Source organism: Cucurbita moschata, unplaced genomic scaffold (genome assembly GCF_002738365.1).
Source record: "Cucurbita moschata cultivar Rifu unplaced genomic scaffold, Cmos_1.0 Cmo_Scf00006, whole genome shotgun sequence".
NCBI classification, from domain to species: Eukaryota; Viridiplantae; Streptophyta; class Magnoliopsida; order Cucurbitales; family Cucurbitaceae; genus Cucurbita; species Cucurbita moschata.
This window is the reverse complement of record NW_019268522.1, coordinates 4,318,382-4,335,289: the sequence shown is the minus strand read 5'-3', so window position 1 is coordinate 4,335,289 and position 16,908 is coordinate 4,318,382. Positions and strand designations below refer to the sequence as shown.

The window sequence follows — 16,908 nt, the reverse complement described above, 5'->3', positions numbered from 1 at the left end:
TCATCTTAAGGGTGGCCTCCAGTCTTGGACAAATTGAATGTGTAGTACTTCCCTACACACGACTCACACATGCGACTATGAATCCCCAAGGCGCTCGCACTCCCCCCTGGACCCTCTGGTCAGCTAATCTGTAGCGACGTCCGGAGGTCAGCGGAACCCCATAGTGTCATGCGCCTCATCAACACCCTCATCTATATGCATTCACACCTATGCACATTCGCGCTCATCATACGGTGCGCGTCCGCACTCATCATCTCTAGGGGAAGTAGCCCTATGCTTATGAACATACAATATACATGAAGTCCCTCTAAGTCCAATTATACATCTCTTTTGACACAACCCTCTAGTTTCATCTCTTGGTTACACTATGTAACACGTGTTCGTGCTTGTGGATATTTACATTAATATCATTTCATACTCTTAGAGTTGTGTCTTATGTCGATCTAAAGACATGATGCAATATGACAAACGACATCACAAGGCATGCTCAACATGAAAAACATCATCATGTTAATAACATCGTCACTCATCATAGAAGTCATTAAGTGCATCAAATATAACATGTACGTCATGCATCGAAACATAAATAACGTACATTTAACAAACATCACAACACAACGTCACACATACACATCATCATAATTCAAACAATCCTTAGTCTATCATATAGTAAGGTCACTTATTTGGTTGACCTTGGCCGAAGTACTCCTTAATTAGCTAAACGTAAGCTCCCGTTCTGTGATAGCTGCTTCCTATGTTGCCGGAGTTTGTTTCCTATCACACCGTTCGCCACTTTCCGTTAGTATTTCACAATTAATGTACTAATAATTCAATAAATGTGAAATACGACTTTAAAACGGCTTCGGATACCTTAATCGGGGCCGAAAATAGGTCTGAGAGGGTCGAAACAGTGGAAATCGGGATGAAAACAAGGGAGCCGAGCCGAGCCAAGGGACCACCTGCGCCGCTGTGTGCCACGTGGCAGAAGCAGAGCGTGCCACATCATGTGGTGAGCATCGGGTCGAGGCGCGGGTCGGCTGCTGCAGAAGGCTACTAGGTCAGGTTGGTTGTTAGGCCTCGGTTTACTGGATTGGGCCGCAAGTGTTTGGGTTGCAGGCTGGTTCGATTGGACCGTGGGTCTGGTCTCAGGTCGGTTCAGCTAAACCATGGCTTTTGGGCTAGATTGAGGTTTGGGTCGCTGTAGTTGGGTTGGGCCGAAGGTAGAGGCCGAGGGGAAAGAACTCGGGCTGCTCTATCGGATTTTGGGTTTGGGTTGACCTAGATCTGTGGATCTTGTCTTCCTTACTCGACTTCAGCCGATTTTCCAGCGCATTTTCTCTCTCCTTCCCGCAGCGTTTCCGTTGTCGATTTCGGTCCTCTTTCTTCCTTTTCCTCTCTGTTTGTCGTTCTTCTTTCCTTCCTCGAAGTTTAGTTGCCCAAAAGTTCCTAAAACCACAGATCTAAGAACATTTAGGAAAACCAAATTTTCCGACCTCGGTTACCGACGACGGCGCTTACGAAAAGGCACAAAACGTACCCTGAGTTATTGTGCTTTCGTTAGGGATCCTTCTCGTGGTGGTAACTTAGATTTGACATCAATTTTAGGGTGGTTTGGGGCTCGTCGGAGGAATTGGAAACTCGCCAACGTTATCCGAAATCTCTTTCTCTCTCATATTTTTGTTCTTTTCTCTGTTTGCAGGTATTCTGATCAATTCTGGGAGTCGTGGGCTGAAGGCTGAGCGAGGTGTAGCTGTTGTTTCGCGTGGGGTCTGCGAAACTCGGTGGTCTTCGGAAAACTCTTTTTTTTTCCCGGGTCGTTACAGAAGAACTGAAAACTAGTACATTCTTAAGCATTTCAGGTCTACCGGACGTAGATATTATTATGCCAAAACGTCATATGCTTAGAAAATATAAATAAGTTATACATCATGAAAGTGGTAAAGGAAAACAATAAAGTGGTACAACATAAGAGGTTTGACATGCATCGGTATGCGACCATGCACACGGCTTGGACAAGTATGACAATTTTTTAATAAAGAAAAGCGTTGTGTTATTTCTTTTTTATTGAAAAAAAAAACTTTCTTTTCGGTTTAAATAAGTTCAATGAATGCAAAAAATTTGTCTCATAATTGCCTTCTTAAATCCTAAGATAATCTCGTCCTTTGGTAGATGAACAATTTGTTGATGAATGTGTACCTTTTACGATTGTTACTCGATTTATTGGCGGAGGGTGAGTAACGCATGAGAATCTGTCTTTAGGAGAAGAACAATAGCAGAAGACGACGGCTAATACCCCACACAGAGAAGATCAAAAAGAAGAATCCGTTCTAATAAGATGTTGAGACATGTGGTTGAACCCCTTGTTACAATGTTTGATAATAGGTTGGCTTTCTTCCAATTTAAATAGGGTAAAACTCGTGATTGGATCTTGAGACATGGTTGGTCATTACCATTTGAGTCGTGGTCTTCCTCATTGTCTGCTTAACGTAGACTTATAGAGAACCTACGATCTTTAGTTTATTAGCCCTAATCAGTCAACGCATTGACTAATTAAGAAGTAGATCGTGAGTTTATTAGTAAAGAGCACCATTGTCATTGGTATGAAGTCTTTTGGAGGAATCAAGAGCAAAAACTATGAAAACTTATGCCTGAACTAGACAATATCCTACCATTATGGAGAGTCGTAATTTTTAAACGCTCCAACAATCAAATATCCTTCCTCCCTAGTGAAAGAATTGCATGGACTCAAACCCTAGATTGGTGGCAACCCACTCGAAAGCATCTCTCTCAACAACACCAAACGCATGGGGTTAAATTGGCAATGAAGATGCGGGTAGTCCAATCTAGGGTTTGAGTCCATGAAGATGTGCATAAACTCTTATGGTTTATTGGGCTAATTTATGAACACCAAACGCATGGTTAATTAACCCAAGAAGGTTAGCTCGTAAATTAACAATGCCAAACTATGGTTAGCCCAAGAAACCAAGTGAAGTCATCGTGACTATGTAATATGTGAAACAATGTGAAAATAGTCATCTACACGTCTAATACTATCCAAACTACTCCATTTTTTACTCTAATACCACTAATAGAAACAATGTGACATTCACAACGATATGATATTATCCACTTTGAGTATAAACTCTCGTGACTTTATGTACTCATGGTCTTCCTTTTAATTAGCTAATGTGATATTTTAACAACAATCATCTATCCATATAGCACTATCCAATCGACTCATTTTCTCTAGAGCACATTGCTAGTCCAATTTTGCTTTACCACAAAAATTCACTTTTACTTTATTTTGTGAGTGTTTCTTTCTAATTCAATTATTTGTTTTGACCGATGGCTAAACACAAACATTTGGTATCGAGTTAGGATGCCGAAACAGATTTATCATCGTCAACATTGTTGGAGGAGATGCGACGACGATGAAGAATAGAAGGGAGTGAAGATGCTTCTGTACTCGTTACTCAAGCGAAGTAACTATGCAGCATGACAATGAAGATGCGTGTTAATTTACGAACACAAGACGCTTGGGATGCCATCGAGCATAGAAAATATTAAATTAATATAATAATTAATTCAAGATTTTTATTGACTCTAACCCTAAAATTGATGGGCATATTGATTTTTTTTACATTTATTTTTCTTACTATCAAATTGCCTCCAAAAAAACATTTTTCTAAGCGTTCAAAATTACCCGCGAAAACTGAGATTTTTTAAACAAAGCCAAAATCGAAAAGACGGGAAACTGAAATCCAAATCGGTCCAAAGAACCATTTAATTAAATACAGCCGTCAGATTCGAATTCCCTAATCTCCACCGCCCACGTCACCAATCCGCGTGAAAACAAATCGAACCAATAACATCGCGCCGTCTCCATCTTTAAATACCCATCTCCTCCATTCTCAACTCCTAACCTATCATTACTCTTCACCACACACAGATTTCATTTCAAAGAAATTTCCAAATTCCTTCGTCACTCAATAATGGCGCCAAAGGCCGAGAAGAAGCCCGCCGAGAAGAAGCCAGCGGAGGAGAAGAAGGCCGAGAAGGCTCCGGCGGAGAAGAAGCCGAGAGCAGAGAAGAAGCTTCCCAAAGACGGCGCCGATAAGAAGAAGAAGAAGGCGAAGAAGAGCGTGGAGACTTACAAGATCTACATCTTCAAGGTCCTCAAGCAAGTTCATCCTGACATTGGAATCTCCAGCAAGGCCATGGGGATTATGAACAGTTTCATCAACGATATCTTCGAGAAGCTCGCTCAGGAATCCTCCAAACTCGCTCGCTACAACAAGAAGCCAACCATTACCTCTCGGGAGATCCAAACCGCAGTCCGCCTTGTTCTTCCTGGCGAATTGGCTAAGCACGCCGTCTCTGAGGGTACCAAGGCTGTTACTAAGTTTACTAGCTCTTAGATTGATTGAATCTAGGGAATTCGCGTGTAAAAATTGATCTAACTACTCGGAATCGGTGATTTCGCTTCCTTCCGATGCATAAGTTGGAATGGACGAATGAATCGGGTTATTTAATGCGATTCCTTTAGCTGCTTGCTAGATCTTCGCGTCATTGTTTAGATTTTAAGCTATTTGATCTATAGAGTTGGACCTAATTTTTACTTCCGTAGTTTTCATTTGTGTATCACTATGCGAGTGAACTCTGATCTGCAGTTCGTACCATGAACGAAAAGGGTTTAGGGTTTTGGTTCATGGTGCGCGAATCCGGCAAATTGGCCCAAGCTGTGACCGAGATGGCCTATTGGGCCGGTCTGTTCCGGTTTAGTAGAGAAGGTTTATTGGGCCGAGATCAGTTTTTTAAAGTTCAATAGAATATAATATTAAATTATATTTTTATGTTATTTTTAATACTCATGGATTTGTTGTGGCCATTGTTGGCCTAGGTCCCCCAATTTTTACATTAAATTAAAACAAGCCAGTTAAACAAATCAAATTAATTAAAAAAAAAAAAAGAATGGAGGACGCGTGTAAAAATAAAGACCACGACATCCAGGGTAGCATTGGGGCCCACATTCACGTGGCATTATGGATCTCTCAGTGCGATACGTGGCAATATCAAAACACGTGTCACCTTTCCTACTAACAGGGGAATCGAAGAGGGGACCATTTTCCATCGCGTCACGGCTAACATTAACACACCCTGGCAAAAGAAAATGATGAGTCATCGATGTGGCTTTGGCGGTAGGGTCCACATAGACTCGTTTTGTTTACGAATGAGACAAAAACTCACTTCCCCAAAATACCCTCCTTCTGCGTCTTCGTGGTGGTGGTGGTTTTTTTTTTTTTTTTTTTTTAATGATGTATATAAAATACAAAATTGTAATTTATATATAAAAAAAAAAAGGAAAAATGGAAAAAAAACTTTTAAAGGGAGGAATAAAGGCACGTGACAGTGAGGGAGGCATCAAATCAGGGGTGAAAAAAGAATAATTTGATCATTTGGGCATAAATGTAAATACGAGAGAAAGAGTGGGCCTTTTGGTAATTTTGCAGGAAGATCTTATCCGATTCTTCATCGTCTTCTTCGTCTTCGTCAATCCCCAAAACTTTTTAAAGGCCCTCTCAAAACTCCATGAATCAAAGCCCCCCGATCTTCATTTCTCTTACTATTTCTCCTCCGATGGCGACTGGTAAGAGCTATTTCTCTCGCTCCAAGTTCCGCTTTCTTCCCGCTAGCGAAGTACCCAACCACCGTACCGGCTGCGGCGACTTCGTCTTCGAAATCGACGAATCTGACCTCTTCAACTCCCCGCGCGGCGGCGGAGTTTCCAAAACGCGAATCTCCAAGCCGATATCGGCGAAGGTAGTGGACGCTGGAGACGGAAGCGTAACGACAGTGGCGGCGTTGCCGGTTAACATCCCGGACTGGTCGAAGATCCTGAGAAACGAGTACATCGAGAATCGGAGAGATAGGTTCGAGGAAGAGGCGAACTGCGGCGATGAGTTGGAGAACGATCGATTTAGGGTTCCGCCGCACGAGTTTGTGGCGAGGACGAGGATGGCGTCGTTTTCCGTCGAGGAAGGGATTGGAAGAACGTTGAAAGGGAGAGATCTGAGTAGAGTTCGAGATGCGATTTGGCTAAAAACTGGATTCGAAGATTGAATTGAATTCAAATGGATCACAACACGAAGAACATAAAAGTTTTGGAAATATTCCTTTTAGAGTATACGAATTCCACTAAAAGTTTTGATGGTTTTCTATTCTCCACTTCCAACCCTCACCTTTTCCTCTGTTATTTCACCGGCGCTTCTGGGCGGCGTTTCTGATCAGTTTTGTATTTTGTATTTTTAATTGCATGAGAGTTTTACTTTTACCGGGTAGCAGCACGTGGCTCGAGTATTTCAAGTCACCCCATTCTTACTGTTAGTAATGCAATCAGACACGTAACATTATTGAAACCTATATTTTTAGAATAGTAACATGATCTTAGGCTCTTTCCAGTTTCACCCTATCCATGTATGCGCACATGGACCCACTAGGCGGACTCGTATACGTACCCTGAGCATGACGTGGACTGGATGTGTAGTACTTATCCACACACTGTCCATGTATGCGCACATGGACCTACTAGGCGAGCTCGTGTAAGTACCTATACCTGAGCTTGACTTGGTCTGACACAATGCATTCCATGTCACTGGATACCTCAGAAAAAGAAAGGTTCACATGATATCATGACGAATATAAATATCGAAACTACGCGTTCGTATTAACATACATAACAAGAAAGTATCACGATGCACATGAAATACATACATGTATGAGGTCCCATAATTTTGGTTCATAACATAATATTAATTATATTTCCTTTCTCCTTCAATCCATGACGTCTTTGATATATGTATCAGGTATACATGATACATGACAATCATCACATTACTTTACATGGCAAGACAAACATAACATACATGACATTTTATTTTATTCATAACATAGCATAATGGAATTACATGCATACATAGCATACCTCACATGTCAATACAAAGAGGATATAATCATCGCATAATTAATATGGTATATGCAGGAGCTGCATGCACCATCATACATAAATCAATTATCTAACTCCAACAATAAGGTCACTTACATGGTTGACCTTCATCGAAGTTACTAATTACTCTATATTGTTCCAAAAACTATGCTTGAAATAAATCTCACCTATATCATCCATAGCACATACTTAAGACATTAATATCTTAACCTAGAGTAAGGGTCACAGTGATTGGGCCCTGAATTTGTGGGTTGAGCTGAATAGGAGCGGGCCGTGGACTGTACCTGACGAATCTTTTACTTGTGGATATCTTCTTCTTGACTTGACCGAGAACCGATTTTCTCTCTCTCACGAATCTGTTTCTAACGATGTAATCTTCGCTTAGTTCCTTATCGATGACGACAATAAGCGCTACCGTGAACTAGGTTTAGTTTAGGATTTAGAATTTTGATTGTAATACGTTCCATCTAGTATTGTACGGAACTTTTGAAAGATAACGGAGAATCATTTTACTTTTTACTTTCTTCTCCTCTCTAGCTGTTATTTTACCTCAAGTTATCATCACGAATCTCTACCACTTTTTTCTTTGTCAAAAATAGGCTACATTATTTCTTCTTATAGTTTATGTTAGATACATTTCCATATAAATAATGTATATATATTAAATATCTCAGATATACACTATGTATACTTTTGAACTTCAATAATCTATTATTTTATGCAGTTTGATGGGTTATTTCTTTGCTTATCAAAGTTGATGGAACTCGAACTAGAGGCCTTAAAGTTTCGAGACAGAGACAAGAGTTTGATAATGAAGAAGGAGAGAAAGCAAAGCAATTATGAGGCGAGACGAGAACTTGAGAAGAGTGTGTTGAGGATTATTGAGAGGGAGTGTACCACATTAGCTAATTTAGGGAATGATCATGAGTTTATAAGTAAGAAATACATCTTCATTGGTACGAGGTCTTTTGTAGAAGTTCAAAACAAAGTCATGAGAGCTTATGCTCAAAGTAAACGATATCATACTATTTTGGAGAGTCGTTATTCCTAACTGAGTGAATAGGTCCCAATAAAACTCAACAACCCTCTCCTCAAACAAAGTACACTATAGATTCTCCCTTAAGGCTTATGGAGCCGTTGAGCATCTTCCCCTTAATCGAGACTCGTGTCAACTTTATAGTATTCCTTACTTAAGGCTTATGGAGCCATTGAACATCTTCCCCTTAATCGAGACTTGTGTCAACTTTATAGTATTCCTTACTTATAAACCCGTGATCTCCCCTTAGTTAGCCAATGTGGAATGAGATAGAAAATCAATTGGATAACCGAACCCTTTTAACCAATGAGAGGGAGAGAATGATTAAAGCATATGCTATAATAGCCCAAGCTCACCACTAGCAAATATTGTCTTCTTTGGGTTTTCCCTTTCGGGATTCCCCTCAAGATTTTTAAAATGCCTGCTAGAAAGAGATTTTCACACCCTTACAAAAAAAGTTTCGTGCCCTAACAAGCAATGTGGGATCTTACAATATAGTTGGTATCAGAGCTATACACCGAGCGGTGTACTAGTGAGGACTCTGGGCCCTGAAAGGGGGTGAATTATGAGATTCCACATCGATTAAAGAGAGGAATGAGTGCTAGCGAGGACGCTGAGCCTGATCCCACATTAGTTGATAGGGGAATGAAACATTCTTTATAAGGGTGTGAAAACCTCCCCTATCAAATGCATTTTAAAAAATTTGAGGGGAAGGTTTCCGAAAAAAGACGATATCTACTAGCGGTGAACTTAGACGATTACATATGTCATCCTTATGTTTAATGAGTTAAAGCGTGTGGTTAGTTAGACTATTGAGACTTCAAAACTTTGAAATGAAACTAGTGATGTTTCAGACTCTACAAATGATTGGAGAATTTCATGAGCTGGCTACAGAGGATCTCCATCTACCCTTGAAAACTTTCTTGTGAATGAACGAGAGTTTTTGAAGAATTCCCTTAACCTCGTTGTGGTGTTGTCGTAGAGAGAAAACCATGAGCGAGTGGTACTGCTACGCGATAGAAAGAAGATCGATGTAACTATCAAGCTTCGTTATCGATCGTCTTTGTCTAACAGTAATTTTCTAATGTTACGATAGGTTACATTATCCTTATATGATGTTTGCTATAATTTTATAGCGATATGAGTATTTTAAAATACATTTACTTACATTTTGTTATGTTAGTATGTGAATATACCATGTTTATATTATGCCTTTGAGACATTTAAAGGGTAGTAACGGGTCACTGGTAGAGTCGGTTCGATTCAGATGGAGCAGGTACGAGTCAGGTTTGATGCAGGTGTTCGGGTCGTGGGTCGGCCACCGGCGTTTGAGGCCCAATCGTTACACCAGCACAATTCCTTATGGGACGAAATTTTCATGTAAATCCTTAAATTCCTTAAATTCTTAAACTATGGAAGGAAATGTTGCTATCAAAGTTGACTAAAAATTAGGTATTGTTTTCTCTCTTGGTTAGGACCAAAGTAAAATCAAATTAGGACAAACAATACCAAAATTAGATATAACATATAAATTTCAAATGTGTTTGTTCAACTTTATTAAAAAAGAACAAAATGAATTTGTGGTACAATTACAAAACAAAATACAAAAGGTTCAAACACAAAGATGGATTGACGCTTCGGAATGACCTTCTTTGTGACCAACTTTCGAATGCTCCTCCACCTTGACCAAAAGCTTGCAAACACCTAAAAAAGGATGGAGAAAAATGATAAGTATATAACTATACTCTGTAAACAACCTACTTGTAGGTTTTCATCACATTCATGACCTAGCAGGTGACTACAGGCTTTACTCTAGACTCTAAGTGTATTGCTCTTACTGTGCGCAGTTTTGGGTAGCTAGCTTAGCCTACGCAGCAGTAACCAATATGACCTCAAAGGACTCCATACTAGATGAGGATAACCTGGTGTTGCTAGCCTGATCTTCATCAATGGGAGGCTAGCTGGCAAACCCATCCCATAAGCCGTCTAGTCGCCCAAGGTTGGCAGGCACAACTCCCTAGTACATGCAAGCTTCGCTAGCTACCCACATGATTAACATCTACTCACAAAACGGATCATCTATGCAAGGTAACCACTAATTACTCGCATGATCAATGCTCGACCATAAGATGGATCTACCGTGCAGGGTAATCTAACAAACCATCAAGTCACACATTTTTAACCAGCCTCATGCCTACCGCAATAGTACCATACTGAAGTGGGAATGGAAGTGGAAGTTCCTCGGACACTATAATAGCTAACAGGGTGATAATCTTCATCAAGCTCCCGGAGCATAGATACACAAATTTCCATCCTCCATACGAACACAACTATGTACAATCAGTAATAAACAATCCATTACATCATGAGAGAAGTAATTCAATTATGTAAATACCTAGCATGACTATTTTCATGTTTATCCAATCGTCCTAGGCTCAAATAATATCAAATCTGACCATTTATGGTTTGGTTTTACTAGCATCCATGCATATCCAAGCTATCCCTATAATCATTACTTCCTAAAATATGTGGGGTTACTTGCTTGATTGTGGAATCTTCCCAAGCTAGCTTTCTTGTGTGTTAAGAGCTCCAAAATTCTTGAAATTTCTATGGTAGGTCCTAATTAAAGTAAAATTAGGGTTAGTATCGAAACCGGAATAAAAAATCATCGAAGAAAGGCCAAACGGGTGAAATTCACCTCTCATAGGCTTGCGCTTTCCACGTGCTTGGAAGGTATTCACGTGCGCAATACGTTCATTATTATAAGCAGTTCATACCCGGGAGAAAACAATAACGACAACCTAACCTAGAAATAATCAACAGAGAATTAGATGGACAATTGCAATAACTATGAACCAAAAGAATCCAACAAGATGCCTACGACACTACAAACCCTCCTTAAGACTTCCATGACGTTCGCAGCATCCACCGTCTGCCGTACATGGGAGCCTTGCCCTTACCTGAAAATATAGGTAGCACGTGGCTTGAGTATTATATAAAATATCCAGTAAGTCGCCCTACTGTTGGGGTTAAGCATATAATCATACATCAGGATACATGCGGTCGCACACAATACACATACATGAGCACAAGTGTCAAAAGAAAGAAACTTAGAGAGGGGTCTGTCTTCCATTCCTTCCCATGGCCTTAGGCCCTTGCTTTATCCGGGCGGGGGTGGATGCATAGTACTTTCCCACACATGACCCACGTGTGTGACTGTGGGCCCACCAGGTGAGTTCGCAAGCGAACTCCCTAGGCCTGGCTTGGTCGGATATGTATGACATACAATACCGAACGCCACGGAAAAAGGAGGGCATGCATGATATCGTGGCGAGCACAATATCAGATATACGTGTCCATATCATTAGTAGCATAACGGGAGAGTGCCCCAGGTACATAACCATAGTGTGCATAAGGTTCTTAAGGTTTACCTCCATGGCATTATACATACAACGTTCCATCCCCTCACCGCATTATATAGCATAACTAGGTCAAACATCGAGTAAGCATATCGTAGCATACTAGTCATCACATTCATGGCATGCGGGGTTCTCATTACAATCATGACATGTCAATCAAGCTCATACATACAGGGTAGCAAATCGTGTCACAAACATCATATACATAAACATGGCATACATAGCATTTTACGGCAAGAATCACATACATAAACATGGCATACATAGCATTTCACCGCAAGAAACATCTAACCTAGCATACATCAACAACACACATGGTGCATGCAAGGGCCACAGGGCATGCACCAACATACATGTAACGACCCAAAATTTTCTACTTAATTTAAGGTCGCTACTGTATACGTACCATAAATATTGAATGCGGAAAACTTCATTTAAATTCCATAAAACATAACCTTTAATTTAAAACACAGCCATGAACTTACGTGTTTCAAAAACATCTTTAAAATGACACAACAAAAGACCTGAAATAAAATAAATAAGTGTTTAAGTTTAAAACATCCTATTCTATCCTAAGTCTAAGAAAATAAATACCACTATCCTATGCATTATGCCATGATCTCGAGTTGCGATGCCGTCGTCAGCCCAGGAATGTCTTGCCTTAACCTGGAAAATGTAGTAGCACATAGCTTGAGTATCTTGAGTATTTAAAGAAATACTTAGTAAGTGACCCCATTATTGAGGTTAAATGCAACAATCACATGCAATGAAATGATGGGACCTATCTTTCGTCGTTTCGTTTTCCCTACAGTGCTGTTCTAACGGGTAATCGTGGACTTGTACCATATACTCTACACACAGCCCATACGTCGAGTATGGGCTCACCAGCTAGTTCGCACACCACTGGGCCACTGTTCTTATCCGGTGGGCATACTCTGGGAGCCCCTTATGCCGGGACCCGTTAAAACTAGAACTGTCACGACGCATAACGATCGTTGTCCTGCCATTGGATGTACGCGTTCGTACCCTCGTGATGGGATGGGGGTATCCCCCCAGATGCATGAACACACATAATACATGAGGTCCCCCTATTTCTACATTTATCTTTAATGACCATAACCCCCTGTCACGTTCCAGGCTTCATGTCATTCTCATTTTCATTTCACATTTCATACACATTCCTATCGGGGTTATGATTCCAGACAGTTTACCGTATTTCATGTTATACAATTCATGCTGTTCACATTCACATATTCCATACAAACATGCCATAATCATTCAAGGACCTCATATCGTTACATGCATTACACATCACATTAAACTAAAAGCATACATAGCATACATTCACGTTCACATAACTACGTACTTAAACACAATAATCTAACATACAATGTATCATATCATAAACAAATCATAACGTAAACACTTCATAGTCATATCGTTCTCTAACTTACCATAGCCTTAACGTTCTTATACCTTCATAACGTAAACACTTCATAGTCATATCGTTCTCTAACTTACCATAGCCTTAACGTTCTTATACCTACATAACGTAAACACTTCATAGTCATATCGTTCTCTAACTTACCATAGCCTTAACGTTCTTATACCTATCACACGTAAACACTTCATAGTCATATCGTTCTCTAACTTACCATAGCCTTAACGTTCTTATACCTATCACAGACATATCATTACGTAACGTACCTTAGTCATATCGTCACAAGAACGTACCCTAACACTATTGTTCTATCAATCTATCACAAACCTATCCCTTTCTACCCATAACCTAACCGTATTCTTTCATCAATCTGTTCTATCAATCTATCACAAACCTATCCCTTTCTACCCATAACCTAACCGTATTCTTTCATCAATCTCTCCTATCCATAGCACTCCGGTATGTAACCTAACCTTAACGTTTCATGAACGTATCTTACACCTATCGTTACATTTCGTTTTGTGCATCCTTCTCGTATCCTATCTCAAACATATCCTTGAGCACATCGTACCATAATTATTATCATACAAACCACATATTATACCATCACATAACATATAGGAAGCATATCGATCCACGGACAATTCACACATATCAATATATATGACACGTGCAGAACCACAGGGCACGTGTCAACATCAAATATAACTATGCCGATAGTAAGGTCACTTACCTGGCTAGCTTAAGTCGTTGTCACAAATATATCTTTAATGAAAGTTCGATTTCGTCCTTTGAAATCCGAGTCAACCTATATGAGCTCATGACATCAGTTTCAAGTTTGAACTCTATAAAATTATTTCTCTCATTTACATTGGCCATCGTAAAATTATGATATTTCGTCTTAGACAAAATTTAAAGGAGCTCACTGCCTCTAATTTACATTGGCCATCGTAAAATTATGATATTTCGTCTTAGACAAAATTTAAAGGAGCTCACTGCCCTGGATGTTTCCTATTTTATTGTAAAATATTGTTCAACAAATCTTTCCTCAATCTCCCTCCCTCTCTCTAATTATTTTCATTCTATAAATAGGTTTTCAATTGTGTAAACAGATATTAGCTAATTGTAAGTACAATTGTAAGTTATTGTTTAGCTACGATCTTCTAGTTTATAGATCTGCCAACTAAAATTTTATTGAATCTAACCTTATACCCTTATTTCATATAACTTAAAATGCTAACAAAAATCTAATCAATTTCATATGGGATCTGATTATTACAAAACTGTTAAAATATGAAAAAGATTTGATTCTAAATTAATTTCTTATAAGGATTTTACACATAAAAATCTCTAAATCTGCTTAAAAGGCCATTTTACTTTTCCTCAAATCTGACATTGTTGTTGTTTTTTTTTTTTTTTGCAGTTGGCTTAAGGATGGGTTGAAGAGAGATAATTGTGAAAATGGACGTGTAGAGAAGTGGGGAAAGATTTTTTTATATTTTATTTAATTTTAATTAATTAATTAATTAATTTATTTATTATTATTATTATTTTAACTATTTTTATAATTATTTTTATTTGTTTATTTATTTATTTATTTTTGAGCTATTACAATACATACATAACTAACGCCAACAACAGGAAGGTTACTTACCTCCTTGACCTTGGCCGAAGTCGCTCACCATGCTAACCCCGGTGCCTAACTACCTCCTATAAGACAACATGATATACTTAGAGTCATTTCACATCTAGCTCTTATGCCTAGCTACCAAGGTACGTCCCTGTCACAAACTGTTCTATCAAAATAGAGTTATACTGACCTCAGATGGTTAAAAAAAGGGGTGGGAATGGCTCCAGAGGGTTAAAAATCTAGGAATCGATATATTATATGTATGTCGAGCCGCTAAGCCGTGCCGCAAAGCTGACCTAGCCGAGCCGGGAGTGCAACGAAACCGATGGGCTGCGAAGGACACTGACGGTGCAGGGTTCCTGGATGCGTCTCTGGGTTGGGCCGAAAGGAAACGAGGCCCAATGGTGATGTCCGAGCGCGGCTCGCGAGGTGTGGCTTGACGCTGACCGAGACGAACTCGCGGAATGCCGAAGGGTCAACTAGCGGTCGCCGCTTCGTCTTCCTCACCCGAAAGCCTCGACAACCCTAATCAAAGAACTCGACTACTGTCGCCGGTGGGATGGTCGTCGTCCGTCCGTCTGTCTCTGGTGGTGTGTTTGTCCCCCCTTGCCCGACGTACCCTGGCATCGGTTTGCTCTATCTAAGGACTCACAGAAGTCTCGAGACGTTTTCGATTCCTCACCTAAACCTTTCGTCTCCTCCCTCACAGGTATGACAGTGGCTCAAAAAGAAAGGACGGCTACTAAGGTAGCTAGGTTTAACATGGGGACTCAGGGAGTTAATACGCCCTTGTTGGCAAGGCATGCCTCACTGGAAATCTCGCGATTTCCGGCGAGATTTAAGGCGCGTTTTTTTTTGTTGCCTTTTTGAAACCCTTATCGTTACACTCCCATATCACATGCCTTAGGGAAGGTTAATCACATTGGCTATGTGACATGTGTCATCTTCTAATTGGCGCATTTGGCTTCGACAATATGAGTTTGATCCTTGAAGTGCCCAAATTTCCTTCAATTTTTCTTATGTTGATACGTGGCATACATAGGATCGATTCAGATTGTTGGACGCAGGCCCAGTTCATGGATCGGGTGAGCGGGTCAGTCTCGATTGTGACTGGCATCGCAATGCACTGAATGTCTCCCTATGTGACTCTTTCCACTTACGAGACTTTGTGGTTCTTTCCACTTACGAGACTTTGTGGTTCATGTTTTTCCCATTTCCTCTCAAAACAAAAACAAAAACCTTTCTACTCAAAATCTCAGTGGCTCTTTGTGATCTTCTCGTCTAAAAAAACAGACAAATTTAGGAATCGAATCCTTAAAAGGTACTTTTCTTTTAAATTAGAGCACTCGATCAAGAACTTAAAGATTTGACTTCTTGTTCGTGATACACATTTTAACTAGTTGAGTTAGTGAATCGAACCTGGGATGCACCGAAAGTTGATGAGAGAGAGGAAATTGGTGATTTATTTTGTGGGGTTGGATTAATAAAAACAAGAGAGAAAAAGTAAGAAGAAGAGCACACCCATGTTTGCGGTGCGTTAATAATACACAAAACTATTCCAACCCTTCACCATCGTTTAGTGGTGAGGCCATCACATCATTCATTTGCCCACCACCATCGCATCATAATTTCTCTTCGGTTCCGACACGCGGTTTCTACTATATTTCATCTTCGTTTACATGTATCTTAAGAAAATTTGTAGAAAGTCAGTCAAGCGTATCTTAGTTATCTATTTTTAAAATCGCTCTCATTTGAATGTGATCTCAGATTTTTTTACTCGGGTGTCACATATTAAAACTCCGTTATTATGTAAACAATAATTTAAAAGCGTGTACTTTTTGACTAAAAAAATTAAAGTTAAAAATAAATGAATTGATGTAGCCATTGAGTTGGTGCAAACAATTTATGCCTACCATGCTAGAGAAATGTGTAGGAGACTATTTTCTTTTATTTTTATTTTGTTCCTTTATAATATTATCATTTATTTATACTTTTTTAACACCTTAAATGAAAAATATATGTTTTAATTATAGTTTTTTTTTGTCTATACGAAATAAACTAATAATTTTATTAATAACATTTATACGAATCGCCTCGAACTCACTCTTTAAGGTCGGCATATTTGTTTCCTTAGATGCACGAATTGATGTGTTCATTTAATACATTAATACCTCCATTAAAACAGATGTGTCCTCCCGTGTAAATTGAACTAATTCAACGTTCTTTCAGTAAACACTTCAATTCAAAAGAGTTGCATTTTGATAACAAAGATTCAAGAAAAAAAAAAAAGAATTTATTAGTGTCGTGAGGGCACGTCTTATAGATATATATATATATATATATATATATATATATATATATATATATATATATATATAT

General features: G+C 39.4%; 2 protein-coding genes and 1 long non-coding RNA gene across 6 annotated transcripts; 2 read left to right on the top strand and 1 right to left on the bottom strand.

The window, feature by feature from the left end:
- The first annotated feature begins 3,923 nt into the window (after nt 1-3,923).
- Nucleotides 3,924-4,717, top strand: LOC111443931 (histone H2B-like). The gene has a single exon (XM_023081790.1). It carries the CDS (start codon nt 3,993-3,995, stop codon nt 4,416-4,418), a length of 426 nt encoding a protein of 141 aa, XP_022937558.1. The 5' UTR covers nt 3,924-3,992; the 3' UTR covers nt 4,419-4,717.
- Nucleotides 4,718-5,637: 920 nt separating this feature from the next.
- On the top strand, nt 5,638-6,120 carry LOC111444460. The gene has a single exon (XM_023082557.1). The coding sequence runs from the start codon at nt 5,638-5,640 to the stop codon at nt 6,118-6,120; it is 483 nt and encodes a 160-aa protein (XP_022938325.1).
- A 3,425-nt stretch (nt 6,121-9,545) lies between these two features.
- On the bottom strand, nt 9,546-15,408 carry LOC111443932. Of its 4 annotated transcripts, XR_002710616.1 has the most exons (5): nt 14,554-15,408; nt 10,738-10,999; nt 10,238-10,658; nt 9,878-10,118; nt 9,546-9,743 (listed from the first exon to the last, which is right to left on the bottom strand). It is a non-coding gene; the product is annotated as an uncharacterized LOC111443932 (long non-coding RNA). The 4 variants fall into 4 exon arrangements; XR_002710613.1 differs by having other exon boundaries at nt 9,878-10,658; XR_002710615.1 differs by having other exon boundaries at nt 9,948-10,658.
- Nucleotides 15,409-16,908: the final 1,500 nt, after the last annotated feature.

What these genes read in the sequence shown, in the direction of transcription:
- LOC111443931 (XM_023081790.1), top strand. Translation starts at nt 3,993, where the DNA reads ATGGCGCCAAAGGCCGAGAAGAAGCCCGCCGAGAAGAAGCCAGCGGAG.
- LOC111444460 (XM_023082557.1), top strand. Translation starts at nt 5,638, where the DNA reads ATGGCGACTGGTAAGAGCTATTTCTCTCGCTCCAAGTTCCGCTTTCTT.